Raw genomic sequence first — 13,704 nt, 5'->3', positions numbered from 1 at the left:
TTTACAACAAAAGGTTGTATAACGAAATGTAGTTTGTAGTTCCTCTATACTACTCACAAAAACATAAATTAATTACATAGATTAATTAATAGTAAGTCATAAAAATAAAACTGTTTTTTATATTGGAGTGCGGAGGACGAATTGAAGAGTCTCACAGCCTGAGGTGGTGCTGTATAGAGCTCTATGATCCCAGAATGCAACATAAAAACTAGTGAACAAGCAATGGCCAACAAATAAACAGCTGATGGCAAAATAGGACATCATGTCCTAGTTTGTTTAAAGGCAGCTGATATAGTGTTTATAGTGTGTAAAGAGAATGAATGAATGATTCTAGATGCAGACTACATATAGTTATAGATAGTTATATATATAGATACTTGAATGATTTTCTCTTCTAATGGTAACTTTAAAGGAAGTTAAAAGAAGCACATTTTTCTTTTATTTTCAGTAGAGTTATCATTGATATTACATTTCATTATTTCTTTTGTATAGATATTGTTTCTCACTATGTATAATATACTGTAAAAACAGGTAATTGTATATATGAAAGAAAAATAAAAGATACTACAGATTGAAACACCCTTTAGTGCATTGTGCACTTCTGACACCTTAATGGGTTTTGTCTCATTACAAACTTGTGCAACAGTCAAGATTAGATATTTAACACAATTTGTCATCTTTTTTTTTTTTTTTTTTTACAGTGTATTATCAAATATCTTTGTCACATCAGACTTTACAGCTGCTTGACAAAATACCTGCTTTATACAGCATTGTAATTGTCTTGTATAGGAGTAAATGCAAACACTAATATAAGTTTAAAATCAGCATATCAGTGAACACTACCTTTAAGAAACAGACAAAAAACATTTAAACCATATTTTTAATTCTTATTTATTTGTCAAGACTTTGGAGATGGCTTAATAGTGACTTTGAAACCAAAGGTGAAATAGTATCTGAAGATATATCTGAGGGTGTCATCTCTGAGGCCGTATATGAGTGGGCTCAAACACTTAGGAAAGACAATAAGACTTACAAAGAGGACATACCGAGTAGTAACAGCCATTGCAGTATTTATGGTCGTCATCTTATTGGGGGATATCATATGAAACAGAGTCGAGATGAGACAAAGGCACAACTGAAACAGATGCAATAACACTGTCTTGCAGGCCTTCATGGCTTCATGAACATTAGCCGAGGCTGACTTTACAACAATCATGATAGCAATATATGTATAGATGATAATCAGACTCACCAACACAAAATTTATAGCGGTGAAGGCGTTATATACAGTTGAATAAATCTTTAGACGGAAGACATTGTTTCTAGCGCAGAAACTTTGCAGAATGAAACCTGTGTTCTCCAGACTGATAAACAGGAAAAACTGGGTGAGTGAGTCCAAAGAGGCCAATATCCACATAACTGTGATGGCTATGCCCGTCGTCCTGTTGGTGGTAATGTCCGTGTGCCTCAGTGGAAAACAAATAGCAACATACCTCTCCAAAGACATCACAGCCAGGTTAATGGGTGAAATTGTGTAAGTGACGACTGAAAGTAGAATGACAGTTACACAAACGTAGCTGATCATTCTGACCATGGTCTCAGCAAAGAGGTAAAGCAACATAGTCACTAGAAGTTGGAGAGTGTCGATGATGAGTAAATGACCGAACAGGATGTAGCGAGAGGACTCCAGTAAGAAGGGCTTCCTCAACAAGGCGAACAGCATGACCGCGTTTACATACAGGAAAAGGAGACACGGCAGCATGGACAGCAAAGCTTTCACAGGTTCCCGAAACGGCATCACCTGTGTTACTTCTGTTGTGTTATTCATGATCACAGCTTCATACAGCATTTGTAAAGACAGGGCATACACAAAAAAACATATCATCCTTAATCAACAGTAAATATTATGAACATTAATTTTTAATAATCATTCCTAGATATTAAAAGCCTGTTCAGGATGATTCTGTCACACAATATCTTAAATAAGCATGTTGGTCTGAAACAAAGTCATAAATTCAGGGGTTAAAAATTATACAAAAACATCAACAATTGCAAAGTCTCACAATAAATAAAAATACTTCAGAAATAAATACAATCTATGAAATTATATGTATTGTCTCATCAGTATGTACGAGACACATTACTTACATGTTACTGGTTTGGTCTGACTTCATTTGACAATGAGGTTTTGGTGAACAGGGCTGAGGAGTGAATTAACCTCCATCACGTCCTTTTTATAAGTCATCTGTGTCTTTTTTTTTTTTTTTTACTTCTATTTTTTTTTTCTTTTTGCAATAGGTGACATATACATGTATTTCAGAGACTATTGATTATTAGACATACATAGATATTGTAGGAAATACACAGACCTTACAAAGACAGAAACATTATTGACAAAGACATGATTTCTTGTTAAAGGAAGTAAAATAAGCGTGGGGGGGGTGTGAGGGTGAGTGTGTGCGTGCGTGTGGGTGTGTGCGTGTGTATGTGTACGATGTGTGTGAGTGTGTGTGTGTATGATGGATGTGTGCATGTTTGATTGTATGGAATGTCAGGGTGTGTGAACCTGGACCCACAAGGCCTCCCACCCCCCCCCCCCCCAATCAACATCAACCCCACCAGCTCAGATGACTGTCGGCCCGGGTTGTCAGATCCGCACACACCCCACTAGTCCTTCCATATATGTGCCTTCTATTGTCTAAGTGCGTTAAAAGAGGTTCAGTGCAGATGGGAGACCTTATCACTCTCATCTGTGTCTTCTTGACATCATCACCCCAACCTTCAGTTGAACAGCCAGTCAAAGCTTAGCCTTGCTCGTGGTTTCTTTGAATGAGGAAGAGTCGGAGAAGTTGTGTGCTACTGAAGCACAGTTTATTTACAGCACTATTAAAATATATTGTATGTGTTATATTGTTGTTTCACATTGTTGAACTTAAAGGATACTTAAAGTCTGTCTTAAAACATCAGTCAGGTGCCCAAATGAGCGTTGAAACAAGTTTTTGTAACGGGTATAGAATGGACCCAATTGCAGCACAAACGACACCAGTATATATTTTACAGCCTTTATTCCACACAATGTCAAGACAATAGTAGCACGGTCAGAGAAACACAGTTCTGGTGAGTATGGCTCCACCGGGAATCAAACCCTGATCTTCCACTCCCAAGGCAGACAAACCACAGCGCTGGCAACAGTCCAACAGTTCCTCGGGAGGCTTGATCGGTGACAAAGAAGAGAAAGACGCAACACTGCTCAAGAGCAGTCTCTAGTCCAGAGCTCCGGGAGAAGCAGCAGTGTGCAGAGAGGGGCGGGGAGTACTCACTGCTGGAAGGCCGTAGGCAGGGCGTCATGGACTGGCAACGGGGTTGATGACCTTCTGTATTGTGAAGGGTCCAATGTGTTTGGGTGCCATCTCCCTGGATTCCATGTGGAGGGGCAGGTCTCCGGTGGAGAGCCACACTCACTGACCTGCTTGGTAAGTAGGTGCAGGGGTGTGGCAGCGGTTGGCGGCGGTTGGCGGCGGAACGGGCCCGGAGCCAGGTTCTGCAGCAGTGGCAGATGAAGGCTTGGACAGACGGGCGGGAAACCTCCTTCTCCTGGGTGGAGAATAACGGCGGTTGATAGTTGTAGGCACATTGGAAAGGAGAGAGGCCGGTGACAGAGCAGATGAGGGAGTTGTGGGCATATTCTACCCACAACAGTTATGAGGTCCAGGAGGAGGGGTTCTGGGAGGCCATGCACCGCAGGGCCATTTCCAACTCCTGGTTCATGTGCTCCGTTTGCCCATTGGTCTGAAGGTGGAAGCCGGAGGACAGACTGGCGGTGGCACCCAGGAGCCTGCAAAACTCTTTCCAAAAAACTGAGGCAACTTGAGGCCCATGGTCCGACACCACATCGACAGGGAGGCCATGAGAAGACGGAATATCTAGAGCAGGACCAACTGAGCAGTTCCCTTGGCTAAAGGGAGCTTGGCAGAGCATTTTACTGAAGTGGTCCACGATGGTCAGGATGACAGTGTGGCCTTCAGAAGAGGGAAGGCCCGTCACAAAGTCCATGGAGATGTGGGACCACGGGCGATGGGGAACAGGAAGAGGCTGCAGAAGTCCTGCCGGGGCCTGGTGGGAGGTCTTGTGTTGATTACAGACTGGGCAGGCTTTGACGAAGTCCTGGGTGTCCTCTTCCAAATTGGGCCACCAGAAGCACTGGAGGAGGGCGTGCTGTGTCTGTCGAGCACCAGGGTGGCAGGAGAGCTTGGAGGAGTGGGCCCACTGCAGCACCTCTGACCTCAAGGCTGGAGGGACAAACAAGCAGTTTGGCGGGCAGGAGCTGGGACCAGGCTGTCCCTCAGCAGCTGCTCTCACCCTCTCCTCAATGTCCCAGGTCACTGCGGCGACAAGACAGGACCCAGGGAGGATGGGCTCTGGCCTCTTTCCAGATTCCTCCGCTCTCTGGAACTGCCGGGACAGGGCGTCGGGTTTGGCATTACGTGACCCAGGGCAGTAGGAAAGGGTAAAGTTGAACTGGGCAAAGAGTAGGCACCAACGGGCTTGGCGGGAATTCAGTCTTTTAGCAGATCAGATGTACTCCAAGTTCTTGTGGTCAGTCCAGACAAGAAAAGGCTCTTTGGTACCCTCCAACCAATGACGCTACTCTTCGAGGGCCATCTTCACTGCCAGCAGCTCCTTGTTGCCAATATCATAATTTCTCTCGGCAGGCGACAAATGCCGAGAGAAGAAGGCACATGGGTCAGTGGCAGAGCTGGGACAGGACGGCCCCTACCCCCACATCAGAGGCGCCCACCTCCACAACAAACTGGTGATTAGGGTCGGGCATCTGAAGGATGGGTGCTGAGGTGAACCGTGTTTTGAGGGTTTGGAAGGCTTTGTCAGTGGAGGGTGACCACTGAAAAGGCACCTTGGAGGAGGTCAGGGAGGTGAGAGGAGCTGCCACAGAGCTGTAATTGTGGATGAAGTGGTGGTAGAAATTGGCAAAATCCAGGAAGCACTGAAGCTGTTTGCGGGTCTCAGGAACAGGCCAGGAGGTGACGGCGGAGACTTTAGCTGGGTCCATCTGTACACTGTCTTGTGCAACTATGTTCCCCAGGAAGGACACTCACAAGGCATGGAACTCACACTTCTCAGCTTTGATGAACAGGGAGTTCTCAAGGAGGCACTGGAGGATGGCTTGGACATGGTGAATGTGTTCCTCTCTGGACTGGGAGAAGATGAGAATGTCATCCAGGTAGACAAAGACGAACCAGTTGAGCATGTCTCGAAAACATCGTTTGCCAGGGCCTGGAAGACAGCGGGGGCATTGGTGAGGCCAAATGGCATGACAAGGTACTCGTATTGCCCTGTCAGGGTGTTGAAGGCCGTTTTCCACTCGTCTCCCTCTCTGATACTGACAAGGTGGTAGGTGTTGCGCAGGTCGAGCTTGGTGAAAATGGTGGCCCCCTGGAGCAGCTCGAAGGCGTTGAGTCATTGATGTAAGTCTCCATGGCCTTTCTCTCGGGCTCAGACAGGGAGTACAGGCACCCCTTGGGGGGTGAAGTCCCAGGCAAGAGGTCAATAGCGCAGTCTTAGGGGCGGTACGGAGGCAGAGATGTGGCTTTGGGCTGCTTTAGCAGCAGGTAAACAGGGAGCAGAGCAGATGTAACCAGAGAAGATGGCAGAGCAGGAATTGGAAAGTCTCTCAATCACAAGCAGACAAAGACCAGGAAACAGGGAGGCAGAACTCAGAGTCAGGGACAGAAGGCTGGTGGGTTTACCAGGGCAGAGACGAGGAGCGATGGTCGGAGACGAGCCGATCAGGAACCAGGAAGGCAGTCCAGAGATGAAGGCAAGACGACTTAACATAGCAGCATAGACAATCTGACAAAGAGGGAGTGGACTGAGGCAGCTTATACACTGGCTTGATTGGAGATGATGAGCAGGTGGGAGCACCAGGTGAAAGTGGCTGAACTAATGAGGGGTGTGGCAGAGCAGAGAGTGAGATTGAATGACTGGACAATTCCCACAGCAACAGGTGAGGGGGAGAGCAGACTCTGACAGTTTTTCTTGCTGTAATTATTCCTCCTGTTCATACTGACCAAGCTATAATATCATTCCCATAATTACTCTTCACCATCAGCAGACTGATGAAGTTTCAGCTTGAGATATCGTTGGCAAAAACACTGACTGATGAAAATGTGAATTTCAGTTGGCTTGAGGGTAGTGTCAAAGGAAAACCTTAAGCCTTAAATGCTCCTAAAAACTGAATGCTCCCATTGACCTTGTTAGAGGCTCTGCTCTATGTTAGTCTTTGAATCACATTAATGTCTGAGCTGTTCTCAACCTCAGCTGGACTTACAGTGCCTTTACGTGGTTGTTCACAAGTGAAAGTTGAACAACCTGCTGATGTATTCTTGACTTTGTAAGTGGAAATTTTCTGAAAGTTCCTTCTTCAGTAGTTATGACATATGTGTTTTTAATAATGTCCAAATAATGTTCTACATTTGTATGAGCTACTTCTTTTGTCTACCCATGTCTTGTTATTAACATGACACAGAGATGCAGGAAACATAAAACCATTTGTTAACATTATGCTAACATTTCTTACTGTAGAATTAGAATAGCATTAGCATGCTATGTTAGCATCAAACCTTTTCCATCATTAGTATTAAAGGTATACTGTCACAAACTTAAAGCTGCCTTCTTATGGAGTTTTTTGTAAACTAAATTTCTGATTTTCTCACCAAAACACATTGTCAGTGTCTCCTTGAGGTCTAAAAACATGTTAAATTATTTTGTTCCTCATAAAGCATTACACATTGTTTACATCATTGTTTACTTGCTTGCAGTCTTCTTCCCTGGCTTATGGGTGAATGGCTGTGATTTTTGTACATCGGAGGAATAATGTGCAACCATTGGCAGGAATGTGTATCGTGTCGCCCGCAAAATGGGGGCCCACTCATAAAAACATAGTTCCACTAGTGGTCAAAAATCCCACAGGGTACCTTTAAGTGTAGTTTGGACCAAAACCAGTTTCATCCTCGGGAGACCATAAATGCCAAATTTCATTGCAATCCAGGATGTTGATACAGTATTTCACCATGAACCAATATGCCAACAACACGGACAGTGACGGACATTGTTCTGATTAAATCGTAGCTGTACCTGATTCTACTTTTACTAGAATAAACAAACCTGAAGCTCGTCTTGTTTGTTCTGATCGACACGTCATATCCTATCATCATCATGTCTAGTCACTGTGGACAGCATTATATTTATACAAAGGAGAAGAGGCAGAAAATAGTTGAGTGTAAAAGTTAAAAAAGGGCTGCAAAAACATTGCACTAAAGCAAAATGATGTGAATAAAACATCAATAAACTTCATCAACTGTTCATTGTAAGATATTTGAATGATTTTCTCTTCTAATGGTAACTTTAAAGGAAGTTACAATATGCACATTTTTCTTTTATTGTCAGTAGAGTTATCATTGATATTATATAAACGCACACAATCATACGTCGATCATTATTTCTTTTGTATAGATATTGTTTCTCACTATGTGTAATATACTGTAAAAACAGGTAATTGTATATATGAAAGAAAATTAAAGATACTACAGATTGAAACACTCAATCGTTTAGTGCATCGTGCACTTCTGACACCTTAATGGGTTTTGTCTCATTACAAACTTGTCCAACAGTCAAGACTAGATATTTAACACAATTTGTCATCTTTTTTTTTTTTTTTACAGTGTATTATCAAATATCTTTGTCACATCATTACTGTGTACAAATGAGGTCTTTTATTAACACACATTTCACCAAAAAAGGTGTATTGAGGGTGACATTTATTTGTATGCACTATGTTAATTACAGTCAAGCTTTTACCCTTAAAATAGACATGGTTCATTGAGGAGACATGATTTTAGACAATAATTCTCAGACTTTACAGCTGCTTGACAAAATACCTGCTTTATACAGCATTGTAGTTGTCTTGTATAGGAGTAAATGCAAACACTACTTTAAGTTTAAAATCAGCGTATCAGTGAACACTACCTTTAAGAAACGGACAAAAAACATTTAAACCATATTTTTAATTCTTATTTATTTATCAAGACTTTGGAGATGGCTTAATAGTGACTTTGAAACCAAAGGTGAAATAGTATCTGAAGACATGTCTGAGGGTGTCATCTCTGAGGCCGTATATGAGTGGGCTCAAACACTTAGGAAAGACAATAAGACTTACAAAGAGGGCATACTGAATATTAACAGCCATTGCAGTATTTATATTCAACATGTTATTGGAGATAATCATATTAAACAGAGTGGAGGTGAGACAAAGGCACAACTGAAGCAGATGCAACAACACTGTCTTGCAAGCTTTAATAGCTTTACGAACATTAGCCGAGGCTGACTTTACAACAATCATGATAGCAATATATGTATAGATGATAATCAGACTCACCAACACAAAATATATAGCAGTGAAGGCGTTATATACAGTCGAATAAATCTTTAGACGGAAGACATCGTTTTTAGTGCAGAAACTTTGCAGAGTGAAACCTGTGTTCTCCAGACTGATAAACAGGAAAAACTGGGTGAGTGAGTCCAAAGAGGCCAATATCCACATAACTGTGATGGCTATGCCCGTCGTCCTGTTGGTGGTAATGTCCGTGTGCCTCAGTGGAAAACAAATAGCAACATACCTCTCCAAAGACATCACAGCCAGGTTGATGGGTGACATTTTAACAGTGACGACTGCAAGTAGCGTGACAGTTACACAAACGTAGCTGATCATTCTGACCATGGTCACAGCAAAGAGGTAAAGCAACATAGTCACTAGAAGTTGGAGAGAGTCGATGAAGAGTAAATGACCGAACAGGATGTAGCGAGAGGACTCCAGTAAGAGGGGCTTCCTCAACAAGGCGAACAGCATGACCGCATTTACATACAGGAAAAGGAGACACGGCAGCATGGACAGCAAAGCTTTGATAGGTGTCTGAAACAGCATCACCTGTGTTACTTCTGTTGTGTTATTCATGATCACAGCTTCATGCAGCATTTGTAAAGACAGGGCATACACAAAAAAACATATCATGTTTTTGTAATCAACAGTAAATATTATGAACATTCATTTTTAATAACCATTCCTGGATGTTAAAAGCCTGTTCAGGATGATTCTGTCACACAATATCTTAAATAAGCATGTTGGTCTGAAACAAAGTCATAAATTCAGGGGTTAAAAATTACACAAAAACATCAACAATTTTAAAGTCTCACAATAAATAAAAATACTTCAGAACTAAATACAATCTATGAAATCATATGTATTGTCTCATCAGTATGTACGAGACACATTACTTACATGTTACTGGTTTGGTCTGTCTTCATTTGACAATGAGGTTTTGGTGAACAGGGCTGAGGAGTGAATTAACCTCCATCACATCCTTTTTATAAGTCATCTGTGTCTTCTTGACATCATCTCCCCAACCCTCAGTTGAACAGCCAGTCAAAGCTCAGCATTGCTTGTGGTTTCTTTGAATGAGTAAGAGTCGGAGAAGTTGTGTGCTACTGAAGCACAGCTTATTTACAGTTGTATTAAAATATATTGTATGCGTTATATTGTTGTTTCACATTGTTGAACTTAAACGATACTTAAAGTCTGTCTTAAAACATCAGTCAGGTGCCCAAATGAGTGTTAAAACATGTTTTTCTTGCTGTAATTATTCCTCCTGACATTTAGTAAAAATTCCCTTGTGTCTCAACAGACAGTGTTTTCCTTTTCAGCTGCAGTAGAAGGATAGTAACAAAAAAAAGGAATTTGGCACTAAAAAGACTGTTACATTGAAAGGTATATTGACTTGATTTGACTAATTCAGACTGCTAAAGCTTCATATTAACTTCAAATAAACTTTTAAATACATTTTTGCATGGAAGGAGGGATTTGGAATTTACCCCCACCACTTCTAGTGAAAGTGCATAATGAAGGGATGTCTTCATGGTCAGTATGAACAGGATGAATGATTACAGCAAGAAAAACGTGTGTCAGTGTTCATTTTGGCACCTGACTATTGTTTTAAGATGGACTTGAAAAAATGTGAGTCTGTCCTTTAGGTGCAAAATTTGCCAAAATCCATAAAAAATTGGTGAGAGGATTTCTAAATGGTTAACTGACAAGCTGATGAGCTATAAACTAAAAGGGAAATGCAAATCATTGTGTTGCATTGTGTCATCAATATTTAAACAACAGCATATACAGCCTATTAAAACAGCCTGTTCAGATGTGTTTAGGCAATACTTCAACAGCAGAGATGCGCAAGAAGTGTGCATTTTTATATAGTTACTTTTAGTTTGAATATGGCAACATATTGACCACATATTGGTTGTCAAGCCATAAAATCATTCCCATAATTACTCTTCACCATCAGCAGACTGGTGCAGGTTCAGCTTGAGATATCGTTGGCAAAAACACTGACTGATGAAAATGTGAATTTCAGTTGGCTTGAGGGTAGTGTCAAAGGAAAACCTTAAGCCTTAAATGCTCCTAAAAACTGAATGCTCCCATTGACCTTGTTAGAGGCTCTGCTCTATGTTGTCTTTGAATCACATTAATGTCTGAGCTGTTCTCAACCTCAGCTGGACTTACAGTGCCTTTACGTGGTTGTTCACAAGTAAAAATTGAACAACCTGCTGATGTATTCTTGACTTTGTGAGTGGAAATTTTCTGAAAGCTCCTTCTTCAGTAGTTATGACATATGTGTTTTTAATAATGTCCAAATAATGTTCTACATTTGTATGAGCTACTTCTTTTGTCTACCCATGTCTTGTTATTAACATGACACAGAGATGCAGGAAACATAAAACCATTTGTTAACATTATGCTAACATTTCTTACTGTAGAATTAGAATAGCATTAGCATGCTATGTTAGCATCAAACCTTTTCCATCATTAGTATTAAAGGTATACTGTCACAAACTTAAAGCTGCCTTCTTTTGGAGTTTTTTGTAAACTAAGTTTCTGATTTTCTCACCAAAACACATTGTCAGTGTCTCCTTGAGGTCTAAAAACATGTTAAATTATTTCGTTCCTCATAAAGCATTACACATTGTTTACATCATTGTTTACTTGCTTGCAGTCTTCTTCCCTGGCTTATGGGTGAATGGCTGTGATTTTTGTACATCGGAGGAATAATGTGCAACCATTGGCAGGAATGTGTATCGTGTCGCCCGCAAAATGGGGGCCCACTCATAAAAACATAGTTCCACTAGTGGTCAAAAAACCCACAGGATACCTTTAAGTGTAGTTTGGACCAAAACCAGTTTCATCCTCGGGAGACCATACATGCCAAATTTCATTGCAATCCAGGATGTTGATACAGTATTTCACCATGAACCAATATGCCAACAACACGGACAGTGACGGACATTGTTCTGATTAAATTGTAGCTGTACCTGATTCTACTTTTACTAGAATAAACAAACCTGAAGCTCATCTTGTTTGTTCTGATCGACACGTCATATCCTATCATCATCATGTCTAGTCACTGTGGACAGCATTATATTTATACAAAGGAGAAGAGGCAGAAAATAGTTGAGTGTAAAAGTTAAAAAAGGGCTGCAAAAACATTGCACTAAAGCAAAATGATGTGAATAAAACATCAATAAACCTCATCAACCAACAAACTATTGTAAAATATTTGAATGATTTTCTCTTCTAATGGTAACTTTAAAGGAAGTTACAATATGCACATTTTTCTTTTATTGTCAGTAGAGTTATCATTGATATTATATAAACGCACACAATCATACATCGATCATTATTTCTTTTGTATAGATATTGTTTCTCACTATGTGTAATATACTGTAAAAACAGGTAATTGTATATATGAAAGAAAATTAAAGATACTACAGATTGAAACACTCAATCGTTTAGTGCATCGTGCACTTCTGACACCTTAATGGGTTTTGTCTCATTACAAACTTGTCCAACAGTCAAGACTAGATATTTAACACAATTTGTCATCTTTTACTTTTTTTTACAGTGTATTATCAAATATCTTTGTCACATCATTACTGTGTACAAATGAGGTCTTTTATTAACACACATTTCACCAAAAAAGGTGTATTGAGGGTGACATTAATTTGTATGCACTATGTTAATTACAGTCAAGCTTTTACCCTGAAAATAGACATGGTTCATTGAGGAGACATGATTTTAGACAATAATTCTCAGACTTTACAGCTGCTTGACAAAATACCTGCTTTATACAGCATTGTAATTGTCTTGTATAGGAGTAAATGCAAACACTAATTTAAGTTTAAAATCAGCGTATCAATGAACACTACCTTTAAGAAACAGACAAAAAACATTTAAACCATATTTTTAATTCTTATTTATTTGTCAAGACTTTGGAGATGGCTTAATAGTGACTTTGAAACCAAAGGTGAAATAGTATCTGAAGACATGTCTGAGGGTGTCATCTCTGAGGCCGTATATGAGTGGGCTCAAACACTTAGGAAAGACAATAAGACTTAAAAAGAGGACATACCGAGTAGTAACAGCCATTGCAGTATTTATGGTCGTCATCTTATTGGGGGATATCATATTAAACAGAGTGGAGGTGAGACAAAGGCACAACTGAAACAGATGCAATAACACTGTCTTGCAGGCCTTCATGGCTTTATTAACATTACCCGAGGCTGACTTTACAACAATCATGATAGCAATATATGTATAGATGATAATCAGACTCACCAACGCAAAATATATAGCGGTGAAGGCGTTATATACAGTTGAATAAATCTTTAGCTGGAAGACATTGCTTTTAGTGCAGAAACTTTGCAGAATGAAACCTGTGTTCTCCAGACTGATAAACAGGAAAAACTGGGTGAGTGAGTCCAAAGAGCCCACTATCCACATAACAGTGATGGCTGTGCCCGTCGTCCTGTTGGTGGTAATGTCCGTGTGCCTCAGTGGAAAACAAATAGCAACATACCTCTCCAAAGACATCACAGCCAGGTTGATGGGTGACATTTTGTAAGTGGCGACTGCAAGTAGCGTGACAGTTACACAAACGTAGCTGATCATTCTGACCATGGTCTCAGCAAAGAGGTAAAGCAACATAGTCACTAGAAGTTGGAGAGTGTCGATGATGAGTAAATGACCGAACAGGATGTAGCGAGAGGACTCCAGTAAGAAGGGCTTCCTCAACAAGGCGAACAGCATGACTGCATTTACATACAGGAAAAGGAGACACGGCAGCATGGACAGCAAAGCTTTGAAAGGTGTCTGAAACAGCATCACCTGGGTTACTTCTGTTGTGTTATTCATGATCACAGCTTCATGCAGCATTTGTAAAGACAGGGCATACACAAAAAAACATATCATGTTTTTGTAATCAACAGTAAATATTATGAACATTCATTTTTAATAACCATTCCTGGATGTTAAAAGCCTGTTCAGGATGATTCTGTCACACAATATCTTAAATAAGCATGTTGGTCTGAAACAAAGTCATAAATTCAGGGGTAAAAAATTACACAAAAACATCAACAATTGCAAAGTCTCACAATAAATAAAAATACTTCAGAACTAAATACAATCTATGAAATCATATGTATTGTCTCATCAGTATGTACGAGACACATTACTTACATGTTACTGGTTTGGTCTGTCTTCATTTGACAATGAGGTTTTGGTGAACAGGGCTGAGGAGT

At 40.4% G+C, this 13,704-nt stretch overlaps 3 protein-coding genes across 3 annotated transcripts; all 3 read right to left on the bottom strand.

Annotated features, from left to right (window-relative positions):
• Positions 1-898: 898 nt before the first annotated feature.
• On the bottom strand, positions 899-1,923 carry LOC121910752 (odorant receptor 131-2-like). Its single transcript, XM_042432058.1, has one exon. The coding sequence runs from the start codon at positions 1,883-1,885 to the stop codon at positions 899-901; it is 987 nt and encodes a 328-aa protein (XP_042287992.1). The 5' UTR covers positions 1,886-1,923.
• A 6,175-nt stretch (positions 1,924-8,098) lies between these two features.
• Positions 8,099-9,028, bottom strand: LOC121910561 (odorant receptor 131-2-like). The gene has a single exon (XM_042431801.1). It carries the CDS (start codon positions 9,026-9,028, stop codon positions 8,099-8,101), a length of 930 nt encoding a protein of 309 aa, XP_042287735.1.
• A 3,360-nt stretch (positions 9,029-12,388) lies between these two features.
• Positions 12,389-13,318, bottom strand: LOC121910560 (odorant receptor 131-2-like). Its single transcript, XM_042431800.1, has one exon. It carries the CDS (start codon positions 13,316-13,318, stop codon positions 12,389-12,391), a length of 930 nt encoding a protein of 309 aa, XP_042287734.1.
• Positions 13,319-13,704: the final 386 nt, after the last annotated feature.

Source organism: Thunnus maccoyii, chromosome 13, assembly GCF_910596095.1.
Source record: "Thunnus maccoyii chromosome 13, fThuMac1.1, whole genome shotgun sequence".
NCBI lineage: Eukaryota > Metazoa > Chordata > Actinopteri > Scombriformes > Scombridae > Thunnus > Thunnus maccoyii.
This window is presented reverse-complemented; position numbering and strand designations above follow the sequence as displayed.